Source organism: Passer domesticus, chromosome 13, assembly GCF_036417665.1.
Source record: "Passer domesticus isolate bPasDom1 chromosome 13, bPasDom1.hap1, whole genome shotgun sequence".
Lineage (NCBI taxonomy): Eukaryota > Metazoa > Chordata > Aves > Passeriformes > Passeridae > Passer > Passer domesticus.
Window position 1 is genome coordinate 15,687,791 of NC_087486.1, and position 14,265 is coordinate 15,702,055.

At 54.5% G+C, this 14,265-nt stretch overlaps 2 protein-coding genes across 4 annotated transcripts in view; both read left to right on the forward strand.

The window, feature by feature from the left end:
• Positions 1–14,265, forward strand: part of LOC135279919 (protocadherin alpha-C2-like) — a 179,108-nt gene that overhangs the window by 12,376 nt on the left and 152,467 nt on the right. Inside the window, exon 1 of one of the 3 annotated variants that reach the window (XM_064387497.1) lies at positions 10,602–13,339. The exons of 1 other annotated variant lie outside the window; for it this stretch is intronic. In XM_064387497.1, coding sequence (XP_064243567.1) covers positions 10,907–13,339 — 2,433 coding nt within the window. In that variant the 5' untranslated portion in view covers positions 10,602–10,906. Of the gene's footprint in view, positions 1–10,601; positions 13,400–14,265 lie in introns of those variants that run through there. One more of the 3 variants, XM_064387498.1, reaches the window with a different exon arrangement.
• Positions 339–5,205, forward strand: LOC135280109 (protocadherin alpha-2-like). Its single transcript, XM_064387860.1, has one exon. It carries the CDS (start codon positions 2,218–2,220, stop codon positions 5,110–5,112), a length of 2,895 nt encoding a protein of 964 aa, XP_064243930.1. The 5' UTR covers positions 339–2,217; the 3' UTR covers positions 5,113–5,205.

Below are 14,265 nucleotides of genomic sequence, written 5' to 3' on the forward strand. Positions count from 1 at the left end.
TGGTAGTACATGGTGAAATGCAGACTGGTGAATTCTGGCAGCCCTCCGGTGGCAGATTTTCTGGCAATTTGCAATTAGTGTAGGGGTTGCTTTTCCAGTATTCTGAGACAAGATCCTTAGCTTTCCAGTGTTCCTCCTGCTTCCCCTCTGCTCTGTCCAGTGATTTCAAGGCTCTTGAAGAACGCGTGTTATTTTTCCCAATCCATCTTCTCCAGAAATCTCTGATAACAGTGGGGGAAAAAAAACATAATTCCTCTTTCCCCCTTTCCCGCAAACTTTTCCATCCTGAAGAAGCAACCAGTGATGCCGTAGGTAAGTCCCTTCTAGCTAAAAAAGATGAGCGAGTGAGACAGCTGTACTTTTGTTGCTGTTGATCTCAGAACCTTCATATTGGATTGACCAAATGCTGCCTGGATTGGGAGTTGGGTTTATTGATCCTTACGGGTCCCTTCCTATTTGAGATATCCTATGACTGGACCAGCAAAGCACCAGTGCTGATTTTGTTCCATCTGCTTGCAGGCACAGTGTGAATTAGTGACAGCAAGTAGGGATGGAGGGAGGACCCTCATGTGTTTTTCAGAGTGGATGTATTGGGAGCTGAGGGAATATTCTTGGGGAAAATGCCACGGTGTTACCTTTGCAGCTTTGGCTGGGTAGAGTGTGCTGCAAGTTGAGAGAGATTCCATTGGGACTAATGCTCCTGGATAAGGTGCTGAGTTTTTCTGCCAGAGCATGTCAGCCCACAAGAAAGAGCAAAGAGCTTGGCTATCACCATGCATGTGATAAATGAGGTCAGAAAAGTAGATCTTCGTTGAGTTGAGACACATAGAGCTCTCAGGAGCTGTGGTGTTCCCCGTCTTTCTCAGCCTTTATGGCAGATTGGTGTACTGTGCTCCGATGGCTGCAAGCTCCCGATTGGAAGAGTGTTCTGGGTTGATTTGGATCTTTGTGACCTTTTTGCACAGGCATTGAAGTACCTGGGTCTTGGGCTTGTGTATCAGAGTGTGGTGAATTTTCTTCCTTGAGAGGATAAAGGCTAAGAATATGTTCTTTTTGCTGAAGGAGGGGTGAAGCAGCCCTCTGTCTGTTTTGAATAGCCTGGAAATCAGGACAGTTATTCCTCTTCTGACAGATGGAAGATGGCAGGGAAGAGGAATGAGCGCTTGCTTTCATACCGTGCTTTCATGGTGGAAGTGATACAATCGCATAGAAAACATGTAGTGTAAGGAAACAAAGGAAAGGCAAAGATGAAAGAAGAGAAGGGGCAGGAGAAGGAAGTTGAGAAGAAAGAGAAGGAAGAAGCAATGCAGGCAAGGAAAAGAAGCGAAGAACAACTAAAAACAATAGAAAGAAGGAAGAGTAAGAGAGTGAGAAACTACAAGAGAGATCACAAGCGTGTCACTGACAGTATCATTTGACTCAGGAAGAGAGGAGGGCAGGAAAGGAGGACAGAAAGAAGGAAATAGAGTAAGGGAAAGAAAAATGGTAGAAACGTGATAGAAATTAATGACAGAAGGATGTAATGAGGAAGGGACTGAAGAATACAAAGAAAGAAAAATAAAAGGAGCTAAGAAGCATGCACGGACTGTACCTATGGACACAGAACAGAGCTGTTCCTTAACAGCCTCTCCCTTGGTTAGAGCACCTCCGGCGCTGATGGCCAGTATTCGGCAGGATGGTTGGCACCGCGGCGCCTGAGAATTGAGAACTGGCAGCAGAGTGAAGAGAAGAGGATGATGGAAAGAGAGCAGAACTGGAATAAAATATAGGGAAGGAAGAAAGGGGGGGAAAAAGTGAAAAGAAAACGGAATACAAAAAAGAAGAATAACGAAAGACAAGGATGAATGATACTGTAAAGAGAAGAGGAAAAAAAAGGAAAGGGAAAGACAGAGAGATGGTGACAGAGAATACAAACAAGAAAGCAAAATGAAAAAATAAGGAGATGGAGGAAGAAAACGTATATCTGCAAGCAAACACCAAGACATGAAAAAAACAAAACCCAAAAAACAAAGAAAAAACCCCCAAAAAGCAAAACCAAAAACAGAATAAACCCACCCAAAAAAAACCAAACAAAACCCCTCCCCAAAAAAAATAACCAAAAAAACCAACCACATAAGCAAAAAAAACCCCCTCAAACAAACAAAGAGAAAACCCCCAAAAAACCCACAAAAACCAAAGAAGAAAACAGGAGAAGTGGATCAAAACACGGCAGAGGAGATGACCATCCGAGGCAGCGGCACGGCTGCTATTGCCATGGGTGTGCGGCGGCGGAGCAGCGCACGGTGTCGCTGCAGGCTCAGGAACGGCTCGGTGCGGGCGGCTCCGCCCCGGTGCGGCGGAGAGCCCGGCTGTGAGCGCGGGGGGGCGGCGCGGGCCGGGAAGCAGAGCCGGTGCGTCCGGGCGGCGGCGGGGAGCTGTGTGGGGCCCGGGCCGGGGCCGGCAGCCACAGCGGCGACAGCGGCGAGAGCGGCGGCGGCAGGGAGGATGGGCGAGCGGTGGTGTGCGGCGGTGCTGCGGGTGCTGGTGCTGCAGGCGCTGTCCTGGGCGCTGGCGGGCGGGCAGGTGCGCTACTCGGTGGCGGAGGAAGCCAAGGCCGGCACGGTGGTGGGCCGTCTGGCGCAGGACCTGGGTCTGGAGGCGGGCGAGGCGGAGGCGCGGCGGCTGCGGCTGGTGGCTCCGGGCTGGCGGGCGAGCGTGGAGGTGAGCGGGGCGAGCGGCGCGCTGCTGGTGAGCTCGCGGCTCGACCGGGAGGAGCTGTGCGGCAAGAGCGCGCCGTGCGCGCTGCGCCTGGAGGTGCTGCTGGAGCGGCCGCTGCGCGTCTTCCATGTGCAGCTGGAGGTCACCGACATCAACGACAATGCCCCCGTCTTCCCCGCCGCCCGGAAAAACCTCAGTTTATCCGAGAACTCTCCTCCTGGGATCCGTTTCCCGCTGGAGGGCGCGTCGGATGCGGATGTCGGAGCGAACGCGCAGCTTACCTATGCACTCAGCCCCAGTGAGCACTTCGGCTTGGAAGTGAAATCCAAAGACGAGAATAAAATCTCCGTCCTGCTCGTATTAACGAAATCTCTGGACCGCGAGACGATTCCCGTGCACCGGTTGGTGCTGACGGCGAGTGACGGGGGCCGGCCGTCTCTGACGGGCACCGTGGAGCTGCTGATCTCGGTGCTAGACACGAACGACAACACCCCGCAATTCAATCAGTCGGTGTATAAAGTGCAACTACCGGAAAATACGGCCCCGGGAACTGTGTTTTTTCAGGTAACAGCGACAGACAAAGATGAGGGAATTAATCAACAAATATATTATTCTTTTAGCGACGCGATTTCTACCAAAATTCAGGACCTTTTCAAAATTGACGAAAAGTCCGGGGAAATACGGACTGCTGGGGAGCTGGATTTCGAGGACTTTCAGTCGTATGATCTGGAGATCGAAGCGAGAGATAAAGGGACACCCCCGCTGTCGGGTCACTGCAGCGTGGAACTGAAGGTGCTGGACGTGAACGACAATGCGCCGGAGGTGTGGGTGACGTCGCTGTCGGTGCCGGTGGCGGAGGACGCGTCGGTGGGGACGGTGGTGGCCCTGCTGAGCGTGTCGGACCGGGACTCGGGGGAGAACGGGCGCGTGCGGTGCTGGGTGTGGCCGGCGTCGCCGTTCGGTCTGGAGGCGACGTTCGCGGGCTCGTACTCGCTGGTGCTGCGCGAGGCGCTGGACCGGGAGCGGGTGTCGGAGTACGAGGTGGAGGTGCGTGCGGAGGACGGCGGGGCGCCGGCGCTGCGCGCCAGCCGCGGGCTGCGGGTGCCGGTGTCGGACGTGAACGACAACGCGCCCGCGTTCACGCAGGCCGTGTACACGGTGCTGGCGCGGGAGAACAACGCGGCGGGCGCGGAGCTGGCGCGGCTGTGGGCGCGGGACCCGGACGAGGCAGGCAACGGGCGCGTCAGCTACTCGCTGTGGGAGGGCGGCGGCGGCGGCGGGGCCGCGGGATCGTCGTCGTGGTGGTCGGGCGGCGGGTGGCGTCCGGCGTCGAGCTACGTGTCGGTGGACGCGGAGAGCGGGCGCCTGTGGGCGCTGCAGCCCCTGGACTACGAGGCGGTGCAGGTGCTGCAGTTCGAGGTGCGCGCGGTGGACGCGGGGGAGCCGCCGCTGAGCGGCAACGCCACGGTGCAGCTCTTCGTGCTGGACGAGAACGACAACGCGCCGGCGCTGCTGCCGGCCGCGGGCTCGGCCCCGGAGGCGGGCGCCGTGGCGGCCGAGGCGGTGGCGGCGGCGGCGGACGTGGGGGCGGGCTCGGCGTCGGGCACGCTGTGGGCGTGGGCGGCGTGGGGGGCGCCGGCGGGGCAGGTGGTGGCCAAGATCCGCGCCGTGGACGCCGACTCGGGCTACAACGCGTGGCTGCGCTACGAGCTGTGGGAGCCGCGGGGCAAGGGCCCGTTCCGCGTGGGGCTCTACAGCGGCGAGGTGAGCACGGCGCGGGCGCTGGACGAGGCGGACGGGCCTCGCCAGAGGCTGCTGATCGTCGTGCGCGACCACGGCGAGCCGGCGCGCTCGGCCACGGCCACGCTCAGCGTGTCCCTGCTCGAGGCGGCCGAGGCGGCGCTGGCCGCGGGATCCTCCTCCTCCTCGTCGTCGTCGCCGTCGCGCTCGGCCGTGGGCGTGGAGCTGGGGCCCGGGGCGGCGAGCGCGGCCACCAACGTGTGGCTAGTGGTGGCCATCTGCGCCGTGTCCAGCCTGTTCCTGCTGGCCGTGGTGCTGTACGGGGCGTCGCGCTGGGCGCCGCGGGCGGCCGTGCTCTCGGGGCCTGGGCCCACCACGCTCGTGTGCGCCAGCGAAGTGGGCAGCTGGTCGTACTCGCAGCGCCACAGCCGGAGCCTGTGCGTGGCCGACGGCGCCGCCAAGAGCGACCTCATGGTTTTCAGCCCCAACTTCCCCCCTCCGCCGCCGCCGCCCGGCCCCGCGCCCAAGGACACGCAGCCGGAGCCCTCCGCTCTCCTCGACACGGTCAGTGCTCCTTCCTTCATTCCCTTCTCTGTTCCTTTCCTCCGCCCTCTTCAGAAGCTGCTCTTTGAAGCGGGGCTCTGTTCCCACGTCTTAGGGATCTTGGGTACTTAGCGGGTCCTTGAGAATGACAATGGCACGTTTGCATCTGTCAGGGCGACCTTGGTGGAAGCCCCAGCTCTTTCTGGGGTGGTTCCAGAATAGAGATAAGGCAGCATCCTCGAGCAGTTACTGTAGGCAGGTGAGGTTTCATCCTCTAAGCGTGAGTTGTTCTACCTTTGAATAAAATTACTATTCTGTGTGGCAAGAGGTGCCCGGAGATGCGAGATTTGCAGATAGCCAGGGGTTCTGTTTTTCATGTGTGGCATTTCCATCCGAGTTGGATGAAGGAGTTCAAGACAGCCCGGCTGTGTTCATGACAGTCTCGCAGGCGCTGTGTGCGACCTCATTGCCTTTGCTGACTGATATCCTTGCTGATATTCATTTGTCTTTTTGTTGAAAACTGTCCTCCTCTCTTTAATTATGGTCATGTGAAGATTTGATGCAAGGTGAAAAGTGGATATTCAAGGACAAAAGTTCTCTATTATCATTCTACTGCGTGACTAATTTAGAAAGTTGGGTAGGTGTGGCAGATATTTCCCATGATCCTCCTATGATCTTTTTGCAAGTATTGTGTTCTGGTTAGTAGTATAAAGCATTCAGGGAGAACTGTGTCTCAACGTATGTTTTCTATATGGGAAATTTATTTGTTGTGTTCCTACTGCCCATGTTCCTGAGGATTTGCATTACTGACCAGAGATATAGTGTGAAGTACATTGTCCTTTTTAAATGTTCACTCAAAACATGCTAAAATTGTTACAACAATGATCAAGACATAAAGGTTTTTAAAGATGGAAATTTCCTCTTCTGTAATGAACAAACAAATAGCCACCAAATCCAAGAATCAACTTTCCCCATCAATTCTTGTGTAACATCCTCCAACACAGGCGGTATCATATCTTGCCACAATTTTTTTCCTTGAAGCACAAAATCAATGCTATTGGTGTTTAGAGGTTCCAACATCAACTTTGAAAAAAGTATTCCCATAAATAAGCATTAGAAAACATGAGGTTTCAGCAGCAGAGCATCTCTTATGCATTGTGTTGATGATACCATCATGGATTTTTATGGTGTGTCATTGCTGGGTAGGATAAGCAACGGTCAAGCTGAACCTTGTGGTAGTAAAGGAAACTGTGATCTGTTGTATAGAGTAGGGCCTGGCCCTTGTCTGGTGGGAAGGGTGACCATGAGCAGCAGAAAGACTTGTGTGGGGAAAGTGAAAATCCTTGGGGACACCATGGATTGTGTCACAAGAAAATATCCTGAGGTTATATATATGTCTTCAGAACACGTCTCGGGGTGGGGGAGTGAAGGATTTGTACAGGAAAGGGTGAGACAAGATGGGAGCAGAGTGCTCTTGTGGAGGATGCTTTGCTACTTCCTAAGGGTCTGGAGTGGGAGGCCTGCTGATAATGAGATGAGAGTGTGAAACTGAAGTGCCCACGGTGTCCCTTGCAGTTTGGATTCTCGCCACCAGGGACTGTCTGTGCTGCTGCTGCTGCCTGCCTGGTGTAGGCCACGTGTTGGAAAGTGTGGGAATCCTTAGAATCAGAGTGAGCTCCAAAAGGCAGGCCTCAGCGACAACAGGACTGTGATTAGAGCTAAGCAGTGGTGATTAATTTTGTCAGCAGGAAAGTGGTATAAGAAGTAGAAAAGTAAGGACAAATAGGACAATGGTCTGTGTATTAATGCTTGTCTAGAGTAACTCTCTAAGCTACAGAAAGTATAGCTAGCGAGATATTAGGAAGTTCTAAGCTTAGTAATGGAGCTCTGTGCAATGTGTGTTAAGGCTTACAAGCAGGTATTGTATTTGAGATAAGCAAGCATTGTTTTAACCAGACATTTATGTGCTTATGGTGGTTGGACAGAACTACTGTCAATATGCTTTTGCTTTCTGTGATTGGTCAAAAAACTTATAATGTAAGTTGTAAGATTAAGTTCTTTGTCTGCTGCCTGGGATGTGAGCTGCTGGCATCTTGCCATTGTCATAGCCAAGGAATGAGACTGATGCTGGAAAATACAAGAGCTCGAGATGCGTTCCCCAGCAGTCCTGTCCAGTTTGTGATTTGTACAGAGACCCCGGCCAGCGATAGTAAGAGCTGGTGAGATGGAGAGTGCTGAATGTTGTCTGAAGGAATAACATGTTCAGGTTCAATATTTCAAGGTGGGGGGGGGGGGGGGGGGGAGAATGCTTCAACTTGCTGTCCTTGTGTAGTAGTGGGCTTTTACAGTAATCTTTACAGCTGTCGATTTTACCATGATCTTTCCTTGATTCTCCTCAGGTGGGATTTACAAGGATTTATTTTATTACACGTGGGAGTAATCTATATGTGCTCAACTTCCTTTACTTGTGCACTGCAGAAGTGGCCTCAGTAGAGATGGGGTGTCCTGATGTCACATGTGGATTGTTCTGGTATCTGCCAGAACATCCCAAAACCTGCCTGATTTGCCCAGTTCATGGTGTGCAAGTTGTCCCTCATGGTTGACACTCTGTGAGTGCTCTTGTGCTTTGGCACTTGCTGTGTTCTCTTGAAGAAATAAATCTGTGTGGACTGGTATCAGAGCTGTCACAGCTCTAATCACAGAACTTCTATGAACTCTAACATGCAGCTCTGTGGCATTTCCAACCTGAGTAACTGAAAAAGAGCAAAGCATTAATGGTGAAGATCATGTAGCTGGGAAGATCTCTTAGACATTCTGTACATCGTTTGTGATGATTGTGAATGGAGATGAGGAAGTACAGGGGCCTGAAGTGGGGTTTAGAGACAGGGCATGTTGCTGGGGTCGAGCGATGTTTGATATTTTGGCAGAGATTGTGTGTGTGGAACTAAATAAGGCCTGTGCCTGTGTGATGGGGAGGGTGAATTTGAGTGGGAAAGAGTGTTGCCCCAGGGAAATGCAGATGCTGAGTAGAACACGGCCTGCATCATAGTGGTGGAACTGGAGAGTGCCTGGTTAGCTGTGGAGATCTCATTTCCCATGCCTGGTGATAATGCCCACCACTTAATGCTGCTCTTCTGAGATCCTCTCAGGACCTCCAGCAGTTCTCTGTACTCTTGCTTTCTCTTGTTCCCTGTGATATTACAGCTTATGAAGCGATTTGCCATCCATGCCTTTAATCACTTGTGTTGGATGTGGAATTTTCCTCATAAAACAGAAGACTTTTTGAATTTAGTGTCATTCTGCCAGCCTTTCTTGGCATATGGCATCAGTCATCTCTCTCTGGTCTTGGTCTTCTGGCTGGCATTAAGGGACACTGTCCCTTAAAACAAGTATTCCTAGTCCTGGAGTTTCTTTTTCTGAAGAGTCAACCAGTGATGCTAGAGGTGAGTTACTTCGACCAGAAGAGGCTGTGTGTGAGAGACAGGTGTCCTTTGGTTCCTGTGATGCCTTAAGTTTTAGCTTGCATGTTTTGCAGATTCTGTCCTGCATTAGTATATAACTCTGAACTTCATATGAAGTGTTAGCAAGTTCTCCTCGCAGCCCAGTCACACAAAACAATCCTTTTCCAGCCTAGAGAAGCAAGGACACCATTGCAGCTTCAGGCCCAAAAAGTGCAAACAACAGGGAATTGAGGAGAGCAAACTGGGAGGATGGGACTGCATAACCTGGAGCTGTAATTGGACAATGAACCCCAACATGGAAACGGACCAAAAGACCATTTCCAAGTGTGGAAACTCATGACCCGTTGTCTTTCTTGGCTGTAGCCATGGTCGGGCTCTTGTACTGCCCAAGGTGTATCCTGTGATGGCCTTTTTAATAAATTCCTACTTTATTCCTTTATCATTGCCTAGCTTCTCATTGCCTGGGAGACTTTCAAGGCATCACCTGTTCAGCTGTGGTATCTTCACATAGGATCGACTAAATATTCCCTGAATGGAAATTCCTCTAGGTTTGGAGCATATTATGTGCTCTCATTTGATTCTGCAGCTTCCTGTCTCAGGGTTAGGAGAGGGAAGCAAAGGCAGATGGAGAAGTGACCTTAATGCTTTTCTAGGAGTAGATGTGCTGGGCATGCAGAGGATGCTTTCAGTGACAATGCTGTGTTGAATTTTGTAATAGCACTGCAGGTGAAATATGAGTGAGGCAGAATTGTTCTCCATCCAGGTAAAGGAGGAATGTGATGTCATCATACTTGTTTTGCAGTGTTCTTGGAGTATTGTCATGCTGGGCTCAGATGGGTTTGATTTTGTAAAGAGAGACTCCCTTGAGTCACTTAGACTCTGGAGCCTTTTTCGTATTAGATGTCTGCATGGGTGGAATCTTCTCTGATGTAACAAAGCTGTTCTTTACTATATGATTGCTTTGTGGATTTATTTCTTGGGTCCTTGTGATGATTGAAGGCTCCAAATGTGGATTGGATCCTGAAGGGAGAGGAAGCTGCAGGTGCATGGTGCTGGAGGAAAGCAAGAAGGCTATTCCCCATCATGAGGAATGAGAGGTGGAAGGGGAATGGCCTTTTGCTAAAGGACATGTCGGTGCTTCATGATGTGATGGTGTAGGTATTTTAAAAATATTTCCTTAAGGGGAAAAAAAAACAACAGAAGATACAAGGAAGGCAGCAACAGACCAGGGGAGGGAAAGTCTTCACAACGAGGAGAAAAAGTAAAAGTAAATTAAAAAAAGGATAAAACGAGAAAATAAAAGGACAAAGAAGAAGTGGAATCAAAAGAAGCAATGGAAGGAACATTGCAAGGAGAGGAATGAGAACTTTATCCAAAGGACATGTTTACTGTGAGTAATATATAAACATTTGGAAGGAATACTAGCAAAGGAAATAGAAGCACAGAAGAGATAAGGAAGCAAAATGAGAAGGAGGATGTAAAAATATGATAGTTAAGAGCATGAAGAAGCCATGGGGAAAGGAAACCAGGAAATAGAAGGGAAAGAGAGGAAAAAAAAAGGAAACAATAGCAGAAGAAAATAAAGGAGAAAAGGATACATCAAGGGTCGACTCTACAAGAAAAAAGTAAGACAGGAAGGGAGCAAGGTTCTATCAAAGAAAGAAGAGAATGTAAACAAAAGGAAGAAAGATAAAGGACCTGATCCACAGGCACCGACCTTATGTTTCCACACTGAGAAGAGCTGGTCCGGAACAGCCTTTCCCTGGCTGGAAAACCTCATCCTGGCGCTGATATGCCATGATTGGACCCGACATACCGTAATGGGCGCTGATATACCATAATTGGCGCTGATATCGCATAACTGGCACTGATAACTGCAACAGTGATGGTCTCCAGCGGGACGCAGGAGGCAACAGAACGAAGATTGGAAAGGAAGGAAAAATGGTATAAAGATTAGGGCAGGGCATAAAGCAAAATGACAACGAGAAGAAGCAATAGAAATGAACGGGAAGACTAAACAGGAAAGAGTAGGAAAAGGAAAGGAAAGGCAAAATGATGAAAACCAGAGAAATGACGGAAGGAAGAGAGGAAGGAGAAGATGACGGAAAGAAATGAACATATGAAGCAAATAGCAATCTATAAAGAAAAGGAAACAAGAAAAATAAGCGGAGCAGAGAGGAACAGACGGCAGAGGGGATGTTCTTAAAGCAGCGGAGGCAGAGGCGCTGTGGCTGTGGCGTGTGCGGCGGCGGAGCAGCGCACGGTGTCGCTGCAGGCTCAGGAACGGCTCGGTGCGGGCGGCTCCGCCCCGGTGCGGCGGAGAGCCCGGCTGTGAGCGCGGGGGGGCGGCGCGGGCCGGGCAGCAGAGCCGGTGCGTCCGGGCGGCGGCGGGGAGCCGTGCGGGGCCCGGGCCGGGGCCGGCAGCCACAGCGGCGACAGCGGCGAGAGCGGCGGCGGCAGGGAGGATGGGCGAGCGGTGGTGTGCGGCGGCGCTGCGGGTGCTGGTGCTGCAGGCGCTGTCCTGGGCGCTGGCGGGCGGGCAGGTGCGCTACTCGGTGGCGGAGGAAGCCAAGGCCGGCACGGTGGTGGGCCGTCTGGCGCAGGACCTGGGCCTGGAGGCGGGCGAGGCGGAGGCGCGGCGGCTGCGGCTGGTGGCTCCGGGCCGGCGGGCGAGCGTGGAGGTGAGCGGGGCGAGCGGCGCGCTGCTGGTGAGCTCGCGGCTCGACCGGGAGGAGCTGTGCGGCAAGAGCGCGCCGTGCGCGCTGCGCCTGGAGGTGCTGCTGGAGCGGCCGCTGCGCGTCTTCCATGTGCAGCTGGAGGTCACCGACATCAACGACAATGCCCCCGTCTTCCCCGCCGCCCGGAAAAACCTCAGCATCGCGGAATCCTCTCTGCCAGGGTCTCGTTTCCCGCTGGAGGGCGCGTCGGATGCGGATATCGGAGCGAATGCGCAGCTCTCCTATGCACTCAGCCCCAGTGAGCATTTCTCTCTGGATTTACAAAAATCGAATGATGGAAATATGGATCCCGAACTTGTTTTAACGAAACCTCTGGACCGCGAGACGATTCCCGTGCACCGGTTGGTGCTGACGGCGAGTGATGGGGGCCGGCCGTCTCTGACGGGGACAATGGAGCTGGTGATCTTGGTGCTGGATGCGAATGACAACACGCCCCAGTTCAACCAGTCGATGTATAAAGTGCAGCTGCCGGAGACGGCTGCGGTGGGAATGTTGGTGACGAGATTGTATGCTACAGATGCAGACGAGGGAATTAACAGTGAATTGACCTATGCTGTGACGAACTTCATTCCCCCGAGTGGAAAAGATATGATTTCCATTAATCCGAACACTGGGGAAATTCTTCTTACGGGCGCCCTAGACTTCGAGGAAGTTAAGGTATTTAATTTTCGTATGGAAGCGAGAGATCAAGGAATTCCTCCGCTGTCGGGTCACTGCAAAGTGGTGCTGGAGGTGCTGGACGTGAACGACAACGCGCCGGAGGTGTGGGTGACGTCGCTGTCGGTGCCGGTGGCGGAGGACGCGTCGGTGGGGACGGTGGTGGCCCTGCTGAGCGTGTCGGACCGGGACTCGGGGGAGAACGGGCGCGTGCGGTGCTGGGTGTGGCCGGCGTCGCCGTTCGGTCTGGAGGCGACGTTCGCGGGCTCGTACTCGCTGGTGCTGCGCGAGGCGCTGGACCGGGAGCGGGTGTCGGAGTACGAGGTGGAGGTGCGTGCGGAGGACGGCGGGGCGCCGGCGCTGCGCGCCAGCCGCGGGCTGCGGGTGCCGGTGTCGGACGTGAACGACAACGCGCCCGCCTTCGCGCAGGCCGTGTACACGGTGCTGGCGCGGGAGAACAACGCGGCGGGCGCGGAGCTGGCGCAGCTCTGGGCGCGGGACCCGGACGAGGCGAGCAACGGGCGCGTCAGCTACTCGCTGTGGGAGGGCGGCGCGGGATCGTCGTCGTGGTCGGGCGGCGGGTGGCGTCCGGCGTCGAGCTACGTGTCGGTGGACGCGGAGAGCGGGCGCCTGTGGGCGCTGCAGCCCTTGGACTACGAGGAGCTGCAGGTGCTGCAGTTCGAGGTGCGCGCGGTGGACGCGGGGGAGCCGCCGCTGAGCGGCAACGCCACGGTGCAGCTCTTCGTGCTGGACGAGAACGACAACGCGCCGGCGCTGCTGCCGGCCGCGGGCTCGGCCCCGGAGGCGGGCGCCGTGGCGGCGGCGGCGGTGGCGGTGGCGTCGGGCGTGGGGGCGGGCTCGGCGTCGGGCACGCTGTGGGCGTGGGCGGCGTGGGGGGCGCCGGCGGGGCAGGTGGTGGCCAAGATCCGCGCCGTGGACGCCGACTCGGGCTACAACGCGTGGCTGCGCTACGAGCTGTGGGAGCCGCGGGGCAAGGGCCCGTTCCGCGTGGGGCTCTACAGCGGCGAAGTGAGCACGGCGCGGGCGCTGGACGAGGCGGACGGGCCTCGCCAGAGGCTGCTGATCGTCGTGCGCGACCACGGCGAGCCGGCGCGCTCGGCCACGGCCACGCTCAGCGTGTCGCTGCTCGAGGCGGCCGAGGCGGCGCTGGCCGCGGGCTCCTCCTCGTCGTCGTCGTCGCCGTCGCGCTCGGCCGTGGGCGTGGAGCTGGGGCCCGGGGCGGCGAGCGCGGCCACCAACGTGTGGCTGGTGGTGGCCATCTGCGCCGTGTCCAGCCTGTTCCTGCTGGCCGTGGTGCTGTACGGGGCGTCGCGCTGGGCGCCGCGGGCGGCCGTGCTCTCGGGGCCCGGGCCCACCACGCTCGTGTGCGCCAGCGAAGTGGGCAGCTGGTCGTACTCGCAGCGCCACAGCCGGAGCCTGTGCGTGGCCGACGGCGCCGCCAAGAGCGACCTCATGGTTTTCAGCCCCAACTTCCCCCCTCCGCCGCCGCCCGGCCCCGCGCCCAAGGACACGCAGCCGGAACCCTCCACTCTCCTCGACACGGTCAGTGGCACTGCTTTGCTCGCCTTTTCTCTTTCGCTCCCTCCTCTGCTACGTCTCGTCCGTGTCCTGGACAGTTCCTAGTTGTTGCTTGGCTCCGCCCCCATGGTCTGAGAGTCTCGTAATATTGGCTAACATCTTAAAAATCTTAACAGCACCTTGGCATCTGCCTCGCCTCCTTGCCGGAGCCTCCCAGCTCTTACCGCTGTGGGGAAATGTCTTCCGGAATAGCGCAGCAATTTATGGACGGTAGCTGAGGTTTTTTGCTCCGTGTGCGAGTTGTTCTCTCTTTTATTTACTCTCCCGTAGAAAGAAATCTCTGTTGTTTGTAGTAATAGGGGCACCGAGGTATCAGCTCTGCAGAGAACGCTGTTGCTCGCTGGTGTGTAGCATTTTAACACGGTTTTGCTGAAGGAGCTTAAGACACACCGGCTGTAGTGGTGACAATCCCCCAGGCACTACGTGCCACTTAACTGCCTTTAGCGATTGCTCACTGTGCTGGTATCAGGATTGTGAAAAATTGGGCCCTCTTCCTCCCCGGTGCAAGTCATGCTGAACGGCTCCAGTTGAGGCCTCAAGGTTTTCTCTCCCCATGGTGTAATTTTTCCCCACTGATTCTCCCAGCAGATTGATTATAGTACCTGGGAAGGCCTTCTTGGACTTTTCCTGTTTTCTTTTCTCAGTGTGGGTGTTTTTTCGTTTTTTTTTTTTTTTGTGTTTTTTTTTTTTTTTTTTTTTTTTTTTCTTTTCCTAGATAGCATTATGGACTGTTTATGCAGAGCTTGGAGATTCAGAGTCGGTGTAAAGTTTTTTTTCCCCCCCCACAACCCCCTCACTCCTCAAAATCATTCTATGTACTTTTGTTTGTG